The sequence below is a fragment of the Solanum stenotomum genome, chromosome 11, assembly GCF_019186545.1.
Source record: "Solanum stenotomum isolate F172 chromosome 11, ASM1918654v1, whole genome shotgun sequence".
Classification (NCBI taxonomy): Eukaryota; Viridiplantae; Streptophyta; class Magnoliopsida; order Solanales; family Solanaceae; genus Solanum; species Solanum stenotomum.
This window is the reverse complement of record NC_064292.1, coordinates 25,091,935-25,106,802: the sequence shown is the minus strand read 5'-3', so window position 1 is coordinate 25,106,802 and position 14,868 is coordinate 25,091,935. Positions and strand designations below refer to the sequence as shown.

The 14,868-nt window shown below is 38.3% G+C and overlaps 1 protein-coding gene across 3 annotated transcripts in view; it reads right to left on the bottom strand.

The window, feature by feature from the left end:
• LOC125845292 (uncharacterized) overlaps positions 1-14,868 on the bottom strand; it is a 41,255-nt gene that overhangs the window by 12,236 nt on the left and 14,151 nt on the right. For all 3 annotated transcript variants that reach the window (XM_049524777.1, XM_049524778.1, XM_049524779.1), the window contains exons 3-8: positions 14,345-14,477; positions 13,899-14,050; positions 13,251-13,334; positions 13,082-13,144; positions 7,080-7,211; positions 6,783-6,989 (exon numbers count right to left, since the gene is read on the bottom strand). In XM_049524777.1, the coding sequence (XP_049380734.1) occupies positions 6,783-6,989; positions 7,080-7,211; positions 13,082-13,144; positions 13,251-13,334; positions 13,899-14,050; positions 14,345-14,477 (771 nt within the window). The remainder of the gene's footprint in view (positions 1-6,782; positions 6,990-7,079; positions 7,212-13,081; positions 13,145-13,250; positions 13,335-13,898; positions 14,051-14,344; positions 14,478-14,868) is intronic.

Genomic DNA, 14,868 nt, shown 5'->3' with positions numbered 1-14,868 from the left:
CTTGTTTTGCCTTGTAGCACCTCCTTTTTGAAAGTGACAAGTGGTAGATTTACACTCATCTGAGGCCTATTTAGTACAACAATTAGTGTCTTCAATGTCTTATTATGTTCTATTCTAATGATATTTTGATGATTTGCAGGTATGAAGGCTTTTCAATATCTAATTAGCACATGATTCCAGGCTCATCTCCTTTCATTCTAGAATCTACACTCTCATTAGCAATGAGTGCAGCATCCATAATCTGTCTCCTCTTTATGAAAGCCATTTGGTTCTTGTTGACCAACCTATCTATCACCCTTTATAATCTTTTAGCCAATAACTTTGTTGTCACCTTGTAAATTCCAGTGATCAAGCTTATTGGTCTGAAGTCCTTCAGTTCCAAAACCCCTGCTTTCTGAGGGATGAGGGCGTAGGTTGCATTGAAGCTTTTCTCAGACCTTGTATTAGCATGAAAATCCTGAATATCATTCTTAATATCCTCTTTAAGCACATCCCAGAATGCAAGGTAAAAGGACATGGGAAGCCATCAAGCCCTGGTGCCTTTTTCCATTGCACATAACTTGAGACTGTCTAGTATCTCTTTCTCTTCAAATTCTCTTTGTAACCACTCTTGTTCTTCTTCAGTTATACATGTGGGATAAGCTGCAAATCAGGTCTCCATTCTTCTGATTCCTTGTATAGATTTTGGTAAAACCTTTGGATAGCCTCCTTGATTTCTATTGGATCACTGATATTGTTGCCACCAACTATCAAGATGTCAATGGAGTTGTATCTCTTATGCGTTGTGGCAGTTCTATGGAAATATTTCGTATTTTTATCCCCATGCTTCAGCCATTGTTTTTTTTTTTTTTGAGAAAGTTCAGCCATTGTATTCTTGATCTTTGTCTCCAACCTATCTCCTCTCTTTTAGCCACCTCTTCAAAGTCCAAAGCTAAATTAGTTTTCTGTAGCAACTCATCATCGATAAGACTTCTTTATTCTTGGATAGTCTCTAAATTGGCAATTTGGTTTAGGAGCTCCTCCTTTTGTTGTTTTCCAGTTGCCTTTGTTAGTTCTGCTCCACTGTTTCAATTTTCCTTTGAGCAGTTTCAACTTTTCAGCTAGATTGTAGCCAGGTCTGCCACCGACTTTGAAAGAGATCCACCATATTTTCACTTTCTCCTTGAACCCCTCAACCCCCATCCACCAATTTTCAAACTTAAAATAAGATTTCTTGTAATTTAATATGACCACAAGTCAACAAATCTTGATGATGATCTGAGACCAATTAAGGAATGATCTCTTGTTTGATGTTAACAAATTGTTCCTCCCATTGAGAGGAAAAAAGAAATTTGTTGATCCTAGATGCCGAGTTGTGGTTTTCCCCTCTTCTCCATGTGTAAGACCCTCCAAATAAAGGAGGGTCTATCAACTCCAGTTCCTCTATGCATTCATAAATTCTGCCATAGCCCCATTTATTTTGTAACAGCTTATTCTTTCCAATGGATATCTAAAAACATTAAAGTCTCCGCACGCGACCCATGGCTCTTCACATAAACTTCTCATGGCTCCCAGTTCACACCATAATTCTCTCCTATCCAATCTAATGCATTAGGCATACACAATTGTCAGGAACCAGGTAAGATTCTGGTTTTTTCCAGACAACTTACAAGTGATACACTGATCCCCATTCTCCACCAACTCCCCTTCACATATCCTCTTATCCCACATAATGAGAATCCTTCCACTGCTACCCTCTGCCTGTAAGTGTATTTCTCCAACCCATCTATTGCTCCAAATACTCTTTAGCAACCTACTAACATTAACATCTAATTTAGTTTCCACCAAAATATATACATCTACCCCCACAGTGGTTGATTACATTCCTAACTAATCTCCTTTTATTGTTATCATTTAATGCCCTCACATTCCAAGTCATTACTTTTACCATCATTTTTTCACCATGGTTAGATCTCTCCCTCTTTTCCTAGGTTCTCCCTCTTTGAAATTCATGTCAAATATTAGATTTGTCAATTCTTTTGGCATATTGTTGTTGATGGAGGAACTTCCCTTAACTTTATAGATTTCATTCAATCTGTTCTGTTCCAGTTTCATTAGGAGAGAATAGAACTGATTCTCATAGCCCTTAATGAAAACTCCAAACATTTGACTTAGTTTAATAACATTGAGATGGACCCTTATCGTGACTTTTGATTCCATGCACTTCTTTGTTATATTGTCATCAATGTAAAGGGGCATTGGTTCTTCAAAAACCACCAATTTTTCATCTGTTGACTCATGATTCGAGTTTAAATCACTTAACCTACCTCTTTATGCACTTCCATCATTTCAGAAGAAGCAAAGTACCCCTGAGGCATGTCTTCCGCCAGCGAATTCAATTCTGAAAGATCTTGAGAAGTTCTTGAAGTTTCTGTCATACGCAAGCAAAATTCTACATCCTCTCCAATAGTAGAGTGAGCAAAGCTTCTGTTATGTTTTCCAACTCTAGGTGAGCATATTGTGCAAAAGGTTCTGTGAAAGGAGTGGCCTTATTAATTAAAGAGCCCATAATAGGGATGGACTTTTTAATTGAGTGACCCAACTGTGAATCTAAATGAGAAGGCCCATTTAAAAATAATTTTTCCAAATTGAAACCCTCCTCTAGGGCCCCACTAACTTCTCCCATGTGGCCTATTCTTTCAAAAGGCTCTCCACTTTCTCTTCCTGATGAGGTGGATAAACACTGAGACTCCACTATATCATTTAAATTGTTTGTGGCCCCACTTGCCTTGTCCCCTTTGTCCTTATCTATTGCCCTTTTCTTGTTCGCATCGAACTCTGTTAATATTACTCTCTTCTTTTCCATTCCTTTTAGATGAAGGTCACCTCTAATTTATGCAGATTCATAGTTGTCTGCAGCAGCAGCAGCATCTCCCTCGAAGCTATCACCTTGGATATTCGGTTCTCCTTGCTCTAAGAGCATGTAGGTGGCTGGAGACTCGCACCAAACTGGCAAAGAGAAAATTAGATCACCATCGGCGATTTCTTTCGTTGTCAGTATTTTCTCCCTAGGGCCTCGAACCTTGATTCTAAGCCCATCTCAAATGGTTTTTTAGTTCTATCTCCTTATTTTCTATCCACCCCCACAGTCATCACCTATCTTCCTCATCACCTCTTTGTTCCATAACTGCAGTGGGAGCCCTAGCACCCGTATCTAGTACCAGTCAAACTTTGTTTGTTCCGGAAAAGTCCCCCTTGTTGGATTCCACCAATCAAGCTTTAGACTTGTCTTTTGTCTCCTCCATTCACCCATTAGGACATGCTCTGCCGCCCTTCTCGACTGTAATTCAAATATTGAAGCCATTCATATCATATACCTGAACATTTTGGGCGCCCTTTGATGAGTGCACAATTTGGATTCATTTAGGACTATATTTTGATAGAATTAGTGTCCTCAAATGCATATTTTGTCTCAATATCTGATGTAAATCCTTACGTTTCAGGTATTTGACTTGAGAGACAAAGCATGGACGCTATTGAGCAAAAAGGAACAAGGCGGCTGAATGAAGGAAGAAAAGACGGCTTGAAGATCGCCTAATCCATTAGGCGAGTCGCCGAAAGGCCTCAAATCTCACCTAATATTCCAGTGTGCTGAACCCTGAAGGAAAAGATCAAGTCTGAGAGGAAAGGGAGCAGTCGGCGCATCGCCGAGCAGTTCTGCGAAGCAGTTTCCTGTTGCCCAATGAATCAAAAACGTGAAGATGCTGAAGGCAAAAGCTGAAAGGCGATGACCCAGACCAAAGGGTGGATCGCCAAGTGTATCGGCGATCCCGACTAACTGCGCCAAGTGATCCTTCGCAGCACAAATTTTCAAAAACTATAAATACCTATTTAATTATGTAGCTTAGTATCCAGAATTCGAAGAATCAACTTATTACTTAGTTTTTAGATATTTTTGAGTTCTTAGAGTTTTTGGGAGACATTGTTCTTGAGCTTGAAGGTTTTGAAGGTTTTCAACTCCAAGAAATTGGAAGTGGGCATCAAAGAATCTTCATCTTAGGCGTGTGTAAAGACATTTTCTATCGTACCCAGTTGATGGAAACACTTGTTAGTATCGATTTCTATCTCTTTTTCATGTCTAGCTAAAACCCCAATTATTGGGGTGTGATTTTGTGAATATGGGTTAAATTTATTGTTGGGTATTGCTTATTGTTAGTCTATTTGCTGTCTAAATATGATTTCGTTTAGTAGTTGTGTTTGAACTTAATGGGATTGTAGTTGCAAATACGATTTCATCTTAGTGTTTTTGGCTTGCACAAGAGAGAGGTTTTAAAACTAAGACTACTAAATTGATAGCCGGTGGATATTGGGTCGTCGTGGGTTTAGCTCAAGAGAGTGAATCCTAGACCTTCTCCCACACATTCAGCTCGAGAGAGTGAATGGGCTAAGGCGGAGGTTGTGCTATAGTGCTGCAACTCGGTGTTCGAGAGAAACCGAGTTGATTCGGGGTAAGTTGTTCGAGAGAAAATTTACCCCACTAAAGTCTAGCCTAGTTACAAATATTCAGCGATTCACTATCAATAGCATTTACCCATAGTATATTTAATCCCATATTCCTATCATATCCCAAGAATCCCGTCTCCCTATCTCGTATCTTTATATTTTTGTTGTTTTTATCCTTTAGTTGAATATAAAACCCCCCCATTGATAATTGACATTCGTGTCACCCTTTAGATTTAGTATGTTTTTATTCGTTAATGTTTATAGCTATGATTGATTAGAACTTAGTTTTACTTCTCTATTTAATTCTCAATTGTTAACCGCTCCCTTGGGACTCGACCCCAACCCATTCGGTTGAGTTATATTACTACTCACGATCGTTGACACTTGAACTGGAAGTAGTGTCCTGATACGTGAAATCACCCTTCCATGTATGTTGTGCCCATTTTCGAACATCACTACGTATAGGTGCATCTTCTCCTCCACAGAATCTTCCCACATGGAACCTTCTAAGAAGATCATTATCATGGATGTTTGACGACGTCTTCAGAAAAGAAGCTTCCTTTTACAACAACCAGTTATGCGTGATTCCATTTACTATTGTACAAGGCTTCTTCGTAGTTCCCCTTTCCAATGATTGTTTTGGACTTCGTCTCCTCTTGATGTAATAAATGTACCATGCGTACTTGAGTTTCTTGAGATGAAATTCTCCACTTTTAATGCTAAACTCCCCCACCCCTCATTGAAAGTGTTTTCTGGGATAATAATCACATACCTACTTTGTCCCTTCACAGAAATAATTGATAAGAACCTACCGTACTTATTGAACTTTTGAGAACAATAAATGTTTGTCGAAAGAATTTGACATCTCCATGAAATGAAACTTTAACCTCTGTTATATGTGGCTTCCTTTAGCCTTTTGCATAGCCAAAGTAAAGCTCCTCTGCTAAAAACCATACGTCTGATTGTGTACTTGGAATTTTCCACCCACTCAAACTAAATTCCTGAATTAGACCTAGGGCCCGTTTGGGCATGCAATATGGAATCATGAGATGAAATTGAAGTTTTGTTTAGACATGCGATATGGAATTTGTGTTGTATATTTTCTCATAAACATAAAAATCTCATAAGTTGTAAAACTATAAAAATAGCCCCAATTGTTTATTCAATCTTATTAAATAAACAAAAATTTATAAAATCACATAATAAATTATTACAAAGCTATTTGTTCTCCACTTAAGTAATTGTTTCATCTAACTATAATTTAATTAAAAGAAAATTGAACATAAATTGTAGTGTATTAGTCTTTAATATAATCCTCCCACATAATACGGACAATTTCCTCACGTTGAACTTGCATTTCTCGATCATGTGACCGAAAAGACGAACCAACATTGTTATTTTGAGTCATTTGTTGGTCAATATCATCTGCAACTATATTTTCATGCTCATAGACCATGAATATTTCATCACTTTAACAATCGGTTGGTGTGAGTTAAAGTGACTATATGTTGGTGAGAATAATAAATTTTAAAAAGTAATGATGTGATTATAAATTTTATTTACATATGAAATAAATGGTTACTAGATATAAATGTGAATTGTTTTAACAAAATATAAACTCGTGGATCAATTTTTGTATTAAAATATCTTAAATCTTGATATGAAATTACCATATAATTCCATATCATGGTTTTTGGAGAATATGGAATCACATCTCATGATATGGAATCATGAGATGGAATCAGCGTAAAATCGCATGTCCAAACGCTGATTCCATCTCATGATACCATATCGTGATATGGTATCACATGGCCAAACGCCTACCTAGTCTTTGTGAGATCATAAGACTTGCCCCCTTGTCTGAAATATGACTTATATCCATGGAAAGAAAAGTCTGAGAGAAAGGAAATGAAAAGAAGTTGAAAGGGTTGAGATCTGATGGCAATAGGCCACCGGAATGAGGATCCTAGATACCCAAAAAGGGTCTCTAAGGTTTTGGTCTTGGGAAGAGTGCCTGGGAGCATTTTTCTCTCTAAGTCCCAATGGATTCCTCAGCATTTTGGATGTTAGTTCACTAATTTCTCACCATAGAAGTATCAGGAAGTGATAGGTTTCTCATTCTAATGCCAAGAGCCACTAGAATGTTACCACTTTAGTGTTCACATTCAATCAAATTCAACACCGCACTAGTGGAAACTGAAGGCTTACACTTGCATCAGAGAAGGAAAAAACAAACACTTCAACCACGAATAAAGTGTCAACAATATCAAAGAGCAAAGTTATGTTGGAGAAACACATACAGTCAAAGGAGCTGTAGGACCTCCATCGTCATCGTCATCAGGCATAGCATCACCATTCAAATCAAGCTCAGAAGATCTTTTCCACTCAGGTGTTGGAGGACAAACAACCATTTCAGGTTTTTTCTCATGATAGAAGGCATATAGGGTATCGATATAGTCTGGCTTATATATCCCAGGAGGACGAGCATCAGAAAAAATTTTAATTGCCTGCATAATAATAGTACTCTGATTATTCATACGCAGAGATATGTGGTTAAATTTGAAGCAAGAAGGATGTAGCATCGCAAAATTACTAACCTGACTGACAGATATTGGCAGCGTACGCATAAGATAATGAATAATCATAAACCCAGTGCGATTATGCCCATGTGTGCAATGAACAAGAATATACTTCTTTGCATGTTTTTGACGGGCAAGAAATTGTGAAACCTGATAGAAGCCATAAATATTAGTGTCAAGTTCCTTTCAATAGTATTCAGCGTGATAAGTTAGCCTTTATTTGCTTAAAGCCTTGAACAAAATAAAACTCATATGACAACATGAACCATATTTTTTTTGATGAAGTGTTTTATAAATCACAAAGGCATCAACAAGATGCATAGTTACAAAAGAGGAGATATCAGCTAAAAAGATAACAAAAACCTAACAAAATNTCATATGAACCATATTTTTTTTGATGAAGTGTTTTATAGACATCAACAAGATGCATAGTTACAAAAGAGGAGATATCAGCTAAAAAGATAACAAAAACCTAACAAAATCTAAAGAGGAGACCATATTTGATCTACTGGTCTATTGTACACAACATTATATTGCATTCCTGCAAAAGCTATATTTCAATGATGAGTCCAAATACTAAGAAAACCTAACTAGAAGTTAACAGAACACCTTTCGAATACTCTGAGGAAGTACACTACTTTTTAGTCTGAGACAAATTCTCAGAAACTACAGTTTCCATTGCAAATACAGTATCCCCCACAACTTTTTGCATTGGAAAAAGAAAAACCTTAAAATGGATTATGAACTTGAAAGGTCGTGGAGAGGGGTGCAAGTTCAAGTGAAGACGGGATATTAGCAAGGTGTGTGGTTGGCTACTTTAGAAGAGGAGTGAAGGAGACCCCAACTCTACTAGATAATAGACGTTGGGCACTCTCAACTTGGAAAACACTTTCGGGTGAACATATATGAAATGGCAGCCAGACAATTTCTCTTTGAGTTTCCAACTAAATACATGGCGGAGCAGGTTTTACAAGGAGAATGGACATGGAAGAAGGAGAAAATCCAACTTGAATGGTGGTCACCCGTCACTGGTTGTTGCACTGATATCCAAGAGACAGAGTGGACATCGATAATAGCTATGGGGTTGCCTTTACATCTATGGTCTGAGAAAACCTTCAAGGCTATTATTGGTGACCAATGTGGTGGTTGGTTAGAAACTAAGGAAGAAACCTCTTTGAAAAACCATCTCAAATGGGCAAGACTAAAGATAAGAGGAGGGCAGAGGGTGCCATCAAAAGTGATCATAGAAGACAAGGGACTGATATACATAATACCCATTTGGAGTGAAATTCCGACGAGGGTGGATGTTGGAGAAGAGTGGAAGAATTTGCAGAGATTTGAGAAATTATCGGGAGACCGGTTCACAGACACGTGAGGAGGGTTTGGTCCTTGATTTACTAAATAGAAAGGAAAGTGGGCCATCTGCAGGTGATAGGGTTTTTTCTGCAGAGATGGACTTTGACCAGAAGCCCATTTGGAGTGATAAAAATTTTGGGCCCAAATGTTTTATTTCCTCACGTTTGGTGGAAGAGCCCAGATATGTATCTTCCTACGACACTATTACTACTGAATAGATGCCAACAAACACTGTACCACAAGCCAAACTCCAGTCCTACATGCAGAGGAGAGATCGAAGGAATATAGAGCATCATACAAGTTTTCCACATCTAATCCAATCCATAAGAGAGGGTGATATCATCGAGACAGAACAAGGGACAGCAGACATGAATTCAGAAATAATTGGGAATAAAAACACTCAATTGGTCGAAATTGAGCAGTGGCCAGTTGAAGATGTTCAACCACTGGATACTCAAATGCAGATAGCGGAGGTGGATGCATCATTATGGGTGCAACATAATGTTATGAGACTCAGTAAACAATTCAAGGTGGATTTTTTTTTTGAAACTGGTAAGGTTGAATTCTTCAGCATTAAGGGTATGCTGGCTATCTCTAAAAAGGGATAATTACAGATTTCCTATCAAATCTATAATCTGGTCTATATCATCTATACAAAGTTGTTTACACCAAAAAAGTAGAGATACTATACAATTCCATTTAAATTTGTGGATGGAATTGGATCTATCTTCAAAACATCTTCCATTTCTTTCTTTCCAGACTGACCACCATACACATGATGGTATTAGCTTCCACCATCTCTTTTGACTCTTACTGCCTCCCCTCCTAATCCAGCAGCTCAACAGATCTGATGTATGTTCTGGCATTCTCCAGTTCATGCTTGTGATGTTGAGAAACAAGTTCCAAATTTGAGCAGTAAACTTACAATGCAGGAAGAGATGGTTATTTGTTTCCAGTCAAGTTGCACAAAAAACACCTAGGAACCAGTTGTCTGCCTTTCTTTTGTAGAACTTTTATTAGACATGCTCTCTTTATCACTAACCAAGTGAAACACTTTACTTTTGTAGGAATGTCACTCTTCCAAAAGTAGTTCCAATTATATTTTGGGGCCCTGTCATCCCCATTAGTCCTCTTTTGTAGGCATTGTTGACTGAGAAGACTCCATCCTTGCTATGTTTCCACAGGATCTTGTCTGTTGCTGTTGTAGTTATAATCATTCCAGCTAGTTTTTCCAGTAGCGCTACCACCCTCTCCACCTCCCAGTCATTAATTAGTCTTCTTAAAGATATGTCCCATCCATGTTCTGTCCAACAATCACTCACTCTAGCATCAGGGTTCTCACAGATTAGAAACAAATCTGGAAAAAGCTCTCTAAGAGAGGTTTGGTCTATCCAACCATCTTTCCAAAATTTAGTTTTGTTTCCATTACCCACCTTAATATACACATTTCCTTCCATTTGTGGCCATAGGTTCCTGATTGTCCTCCATACCCCCACCCCATATGGTTCAGAGGTGATTTTTGTACACCAGGGATTTAGTTCTCCATATTTTGCTACTATAACCTCCTTCCAGAGAGCTGCATCTTCCTCGGTGTATCTCCATAGCCATTTCATCAAAAGGCTTTCATTTTGCAGCCTCAAATTTCTGATCCCTAAACCCCCTCTTTCTTTGCTAAGAAGAACATTCTTCCAGTTGACTAAGTTATAACCATTTCCCTCCTTATTGCTTTTCCATAGGAAGTTCCTTCTAAGCTTGTCTAATTTTTTCACCACCTTTGATGGGATTGGAAACAAGGACATCACATAGGTTGGCAAAGAGTCCAGAACAGAGTTTATTAGGATCAATCTACCCCCTAGGGATAGGTATTGCGCCTTCCATCTAGAAAGTTTCTTCTCCGTTTTCACCAGAATACCATTCCATATCTCCATTGTTTTGTGTTTGCTACCCAGGGGCATGCCCAAGTATATGGTAGGTAAATGCTCCACTTTGCATCCCAATATATTTGCTAGTTGCTGGATCTGAGGGACCTCATTTACCGGAAAGAGACTACTTTTTCCCCAGTTCACTTTCAACCTTGAAACTGCTTCAAACAAAACCAAAATCACTCCGATGTAGCTAATCTGTTCTGTTGTAGGTTCACAAAAGATGATAGTATCATCCGCATAGAGCAGATGACACACTTCTTTTTCTTCCCCCACTCTATCTCCAACCTGAAAGCCTCTAATCCATCTGTTTTGTGTTGCAATCCTCATCATAGTATCAAAGCCTTCCATTGCCAAAATGAATAAGAAAGGGGAAAGAGGATCACCCTGTCTCAGCCCTCTTTCTGATTCGAAAAAGCCCACGGGTTCCCCATTCACAAGGACAGAAAACTTGATTGTTTTTATACACACCTCAATCCACCCCATTTGTCTGAGAGTATTCAGAAGGAAAGACCAATTCACGTGGTCATAGGCTTTCTGAATATCCAATTTGCACATTAGACCAGGGGCTCCTCCTTTCATTCTTGAGTCAATGCATTCACTAGCAATGAGTGTTGCATCCATGGCCTCCCCTTTACAAAAGCCATTTGATGTTTGTTGATCAATTTCGACACCACCTTTTTTAGCCTTTCAACCAACAATCTAGCAATGATCTTGTAGACTCCCCCCACAATTCAAGGTGGATATTAAGGGGTACGAATGGGAAGTATGGTCTCTTCTCATGAAGCTAGATAAAAGAAGACAGGAGAGACTAAACAATACTGAAATTTCTTCTCCTAAATCAAAATGGCTAGAATGAAGTGAAGAATCTTCTTCCATTTGGGGTAAAATTTAAGGATGGAGAACCAAGAATTAGGGGAAAGGGAATATGCAGTGGGTCTCAATGAAAGTCCATATCATCTCGTGGAATGTGAGGGCATTGAATGACATCAACTAGAGGAGGGTGATCAAATCTCTAATTCAAGATTTGGGGGGGGGGCTGATTTTTACTGTTTTCAAGAAAAAAAAATGGAAGGCGAATATGGGGAAGTTGTGAAACATCTATTAAATAACAGGTGGGCTGATTATGTGGGATTGGAGGCCAATGGAAGAAGTGGAAGGATTTTTATCATGTGGACAGGAGAATCAATACACTAAGGTGTACATTTTGTTTCTTGTAAATTAAGCTCTACAACTGAAAATTACAGTTGGCTGCTGACTGGGGTTTATGCCCCAAATTGTCGAAGGGAAAGGGAGCAGTTATGGTTGAAATTAGGGGGTACCAAATGGGTATGTGAAGAACCTGGGTAGTGTGTGGGGATTTTAATACTACCAGATTTCCCTCAGAAAGAAAGAACTGTATAAACATCTTGAGAGCCATGAAAGAATTCTCAGATACCATCGAGGGGCTGAAACTTATTGACCATCCACTTCTGGGAGGAAAATACACTTGGTTCAGAGGAGACAATCATGAAGGTTACTCTCAGATTGATAGATTCTTGTACTCTGCGGAATGGGATGAAAAATTCAACAAGATCAAACAATCAGTGCTTCCAAGGATCATCTCTGATCATTGTCCTATTTCTTTTGAAATGTGGGGAGTGGGACTTTCCAAAGTCTTACTTTAAATTCGTGGATGGAGGTTCCTAGATTTAAGGAGAGGGTGGAGGAACGGTGGAATTCGTGTGAAGCACAAGGCAAACCTGATTATATTTTGTCTTGTAAACTAAGATTCCTGAAACATAAATTGAAGGAATGGAATATTGCTAATGGGAGGAATCTAAAGGCTAAGGAAGTTGATAGGCTCTACCAGATTATCTCCCTGGATACCATAAAGAGCAAAGAATGATATCCGAGGAATTGGGACGACCCAAGAAGGAGATGCAGGATCCAACGATGTTCCTATCCCTATTAATTAAATAGGATAGTCCTAGTGCACCAAGGTGTTATAATGTATGGGGTCCAGGGAAGGATGGACCACAACTTTTACCGCTGTGTCAAGGCTCCCCCTGACATCTTATGTGAATTGGGACAATCCAAAAAGGAAATGCAGGATCCAACAATGTGTATTAAGTTTCCACTTTTCAGGGTCTAGAGAGGGAACCATATTTTTTTGATGAAGTGTTTTATAAATCACAAAGGCATCAACAAGATGCATAGTTACAAAAGAGGAGATATCAGCTAAAAAGATAACAAAAACCTAACAAAATCTAAAGAGGAGACCATATTTGATCTACTGGTCTATTGTACACAACATTATATTGCATTCCTGCAAAAGCTATTTTCACAGCTTGAACATATGGCAATCCAATAACACAATGACAGCTTTTACTGTTACACCAAAGTTCCCCTTGAAGGAATAGATTGCATTCTTTCTTTTGATAAGAAGAGAGTACATTCACAATATATTATAAATATTTACATAACATCTACCCTGCGATTCTCAAAATAGCTTTCTCTTTTTTATTCGTAGAAGCTTACAAACTAACTAGAGATCAACTTCGTTTTCCACTTGATGGGCAAACAACATTAATAATTGCATCAAGTGTAACATATATGATAATAAATCTGTAACAGCGAAGATCTAACCATGTATGGATAAAGGTACAAACAAGCTTGTAGTACTTTAACACTGTAAGTAATGCAAGCTCATTCTCAGGTACAGAATTCAACTAAAACTGCAACCAACATATATAAAATTACCTCATAGACAAATGAATTTACAGACTCATTGTCAGGTGCAGAACCACGGCCTCTGCATTGAATCTGATACACATGAAACAGTAAAATCAGGACAACCACCATAACTCAAAGAGAAAAATTACGCCCCCGCCACCTATTCTCCTCCATGACTTTATTACCATGTACCAACCTTTACATGCTTAATGCCTTCTTTCCTCCAATCTGACAATGAATAGTATCGACTTGTATTGGTGAGATCAATCACCATACCAAGCTGAAATTAACATGCAATGAGTCAGTTGTAGTTTAGAAGATCCTGTGTTGTCAAGGTAACTCAAATGAATAAAGAGGTCAGAATAAACAAGGCATCTAATGATTGTGAAAGTAACCCAAATGAATTAATAGGACAAATTTAACATGGCATATAATGATTCTATCATACTAAGTGGCACAACAAAATAGGATATAAGCCTCAGCTTTGACATAAAACATATCCAAGATAGTGAAATAAAACATCTCCAAGACCATAATTCATATGCAGTAGCTTATTAACTGATTCAACTTGTTATTTAAGTCAAAATTAGAATCTAGAGGATATATACAACAAAAAGCACTACCAACAACGAAACAAGAAAAGCTTCAAACTCGTGATAACATCTAGGAATCAAACTTTTTTTATCGTTGAAGGTCCTTCATTGAAAATCCAGTAACAAGAAAGTACTGTAAAGGTATATACAGAGGGAACAGATCATAATTGCTGTAAGAAATCAAATATTTTGAAAATAAAATCCACGTCAAGTGAATGAATAAGGACCCAAATTTAGGTTAACACACTCACTTTTCTTCCTAAAACTCTCTGTTGGTGGAGGACTTGCCTAAACGAGTATCTTTTGCCAGGAAGAACACAATCGTTGAAAGTTTCATCCAATGGAACCTTTGAAGGGATAATACAACCTATCTCCTGTCCAAATGCAGGACAATCCAACCAACCTGCATAGGCAATCCAAAAGATAAATGATGTAATCGAACCATGAGCAGCAAGGAAGGGGAGGAAAGGAGAGAAATATGAACCTGTGTTAAGATAATAGTCAAAGAAGGCACAGTAAAGTTATGTGCAACCTAGAGTTACACAAACATGACAAGAACAAAAAGAAAGATGGACTACACGGAGGGAAGCAGGAACCTATTGCTACTTCAACAAATCATACACACACACACAGCAAAGGAGATAAGTGACACACAATAGAGAAGGAGAGTGTGTGTGTGTGTGCACAAAAAAAAAACCTGGCGGAAGTCTGTTGCTTGGCTTCTGTCTCTTCATCTGAAAGATCTCATCCCGCATTCGTGGTTGAGATGGATATGCAGGTCTATCATCTGGATGTTGTCTTTTAAGTCTTTGAATCCTTTCCTCCCGCTCCTAAAACAAACAGCATTTAGAAAGAGGGCATACAAACTAGAAAATAATTTTTTGACAGACTAGAAAAATATAGATTTTAAAAAGAAAATGGAAGTCCTGGACTTCAACAATCATCCCCTACGGATAGAGATTCACACAGACCATCAGAAAATTTCAAAGCCACTAAAATATGCAGAAGCGGTCGGATTTTGTGACACTCTGGAGATTGCAGAAAACACAGACAAAGACATGGGAGCAGAGGTACTACTTAATAATAGGAGGGAGAACAGTCTGGTGGTGGAAGAAGATGAAGCTCCAGTGGAGAGTCTAAACAAAATTCCGGAGGAGGGAAACTGGGTAGTGGAAGATGTTGTACCACTTCACGCGCAAACCCAAACAGTAACTCTTCATA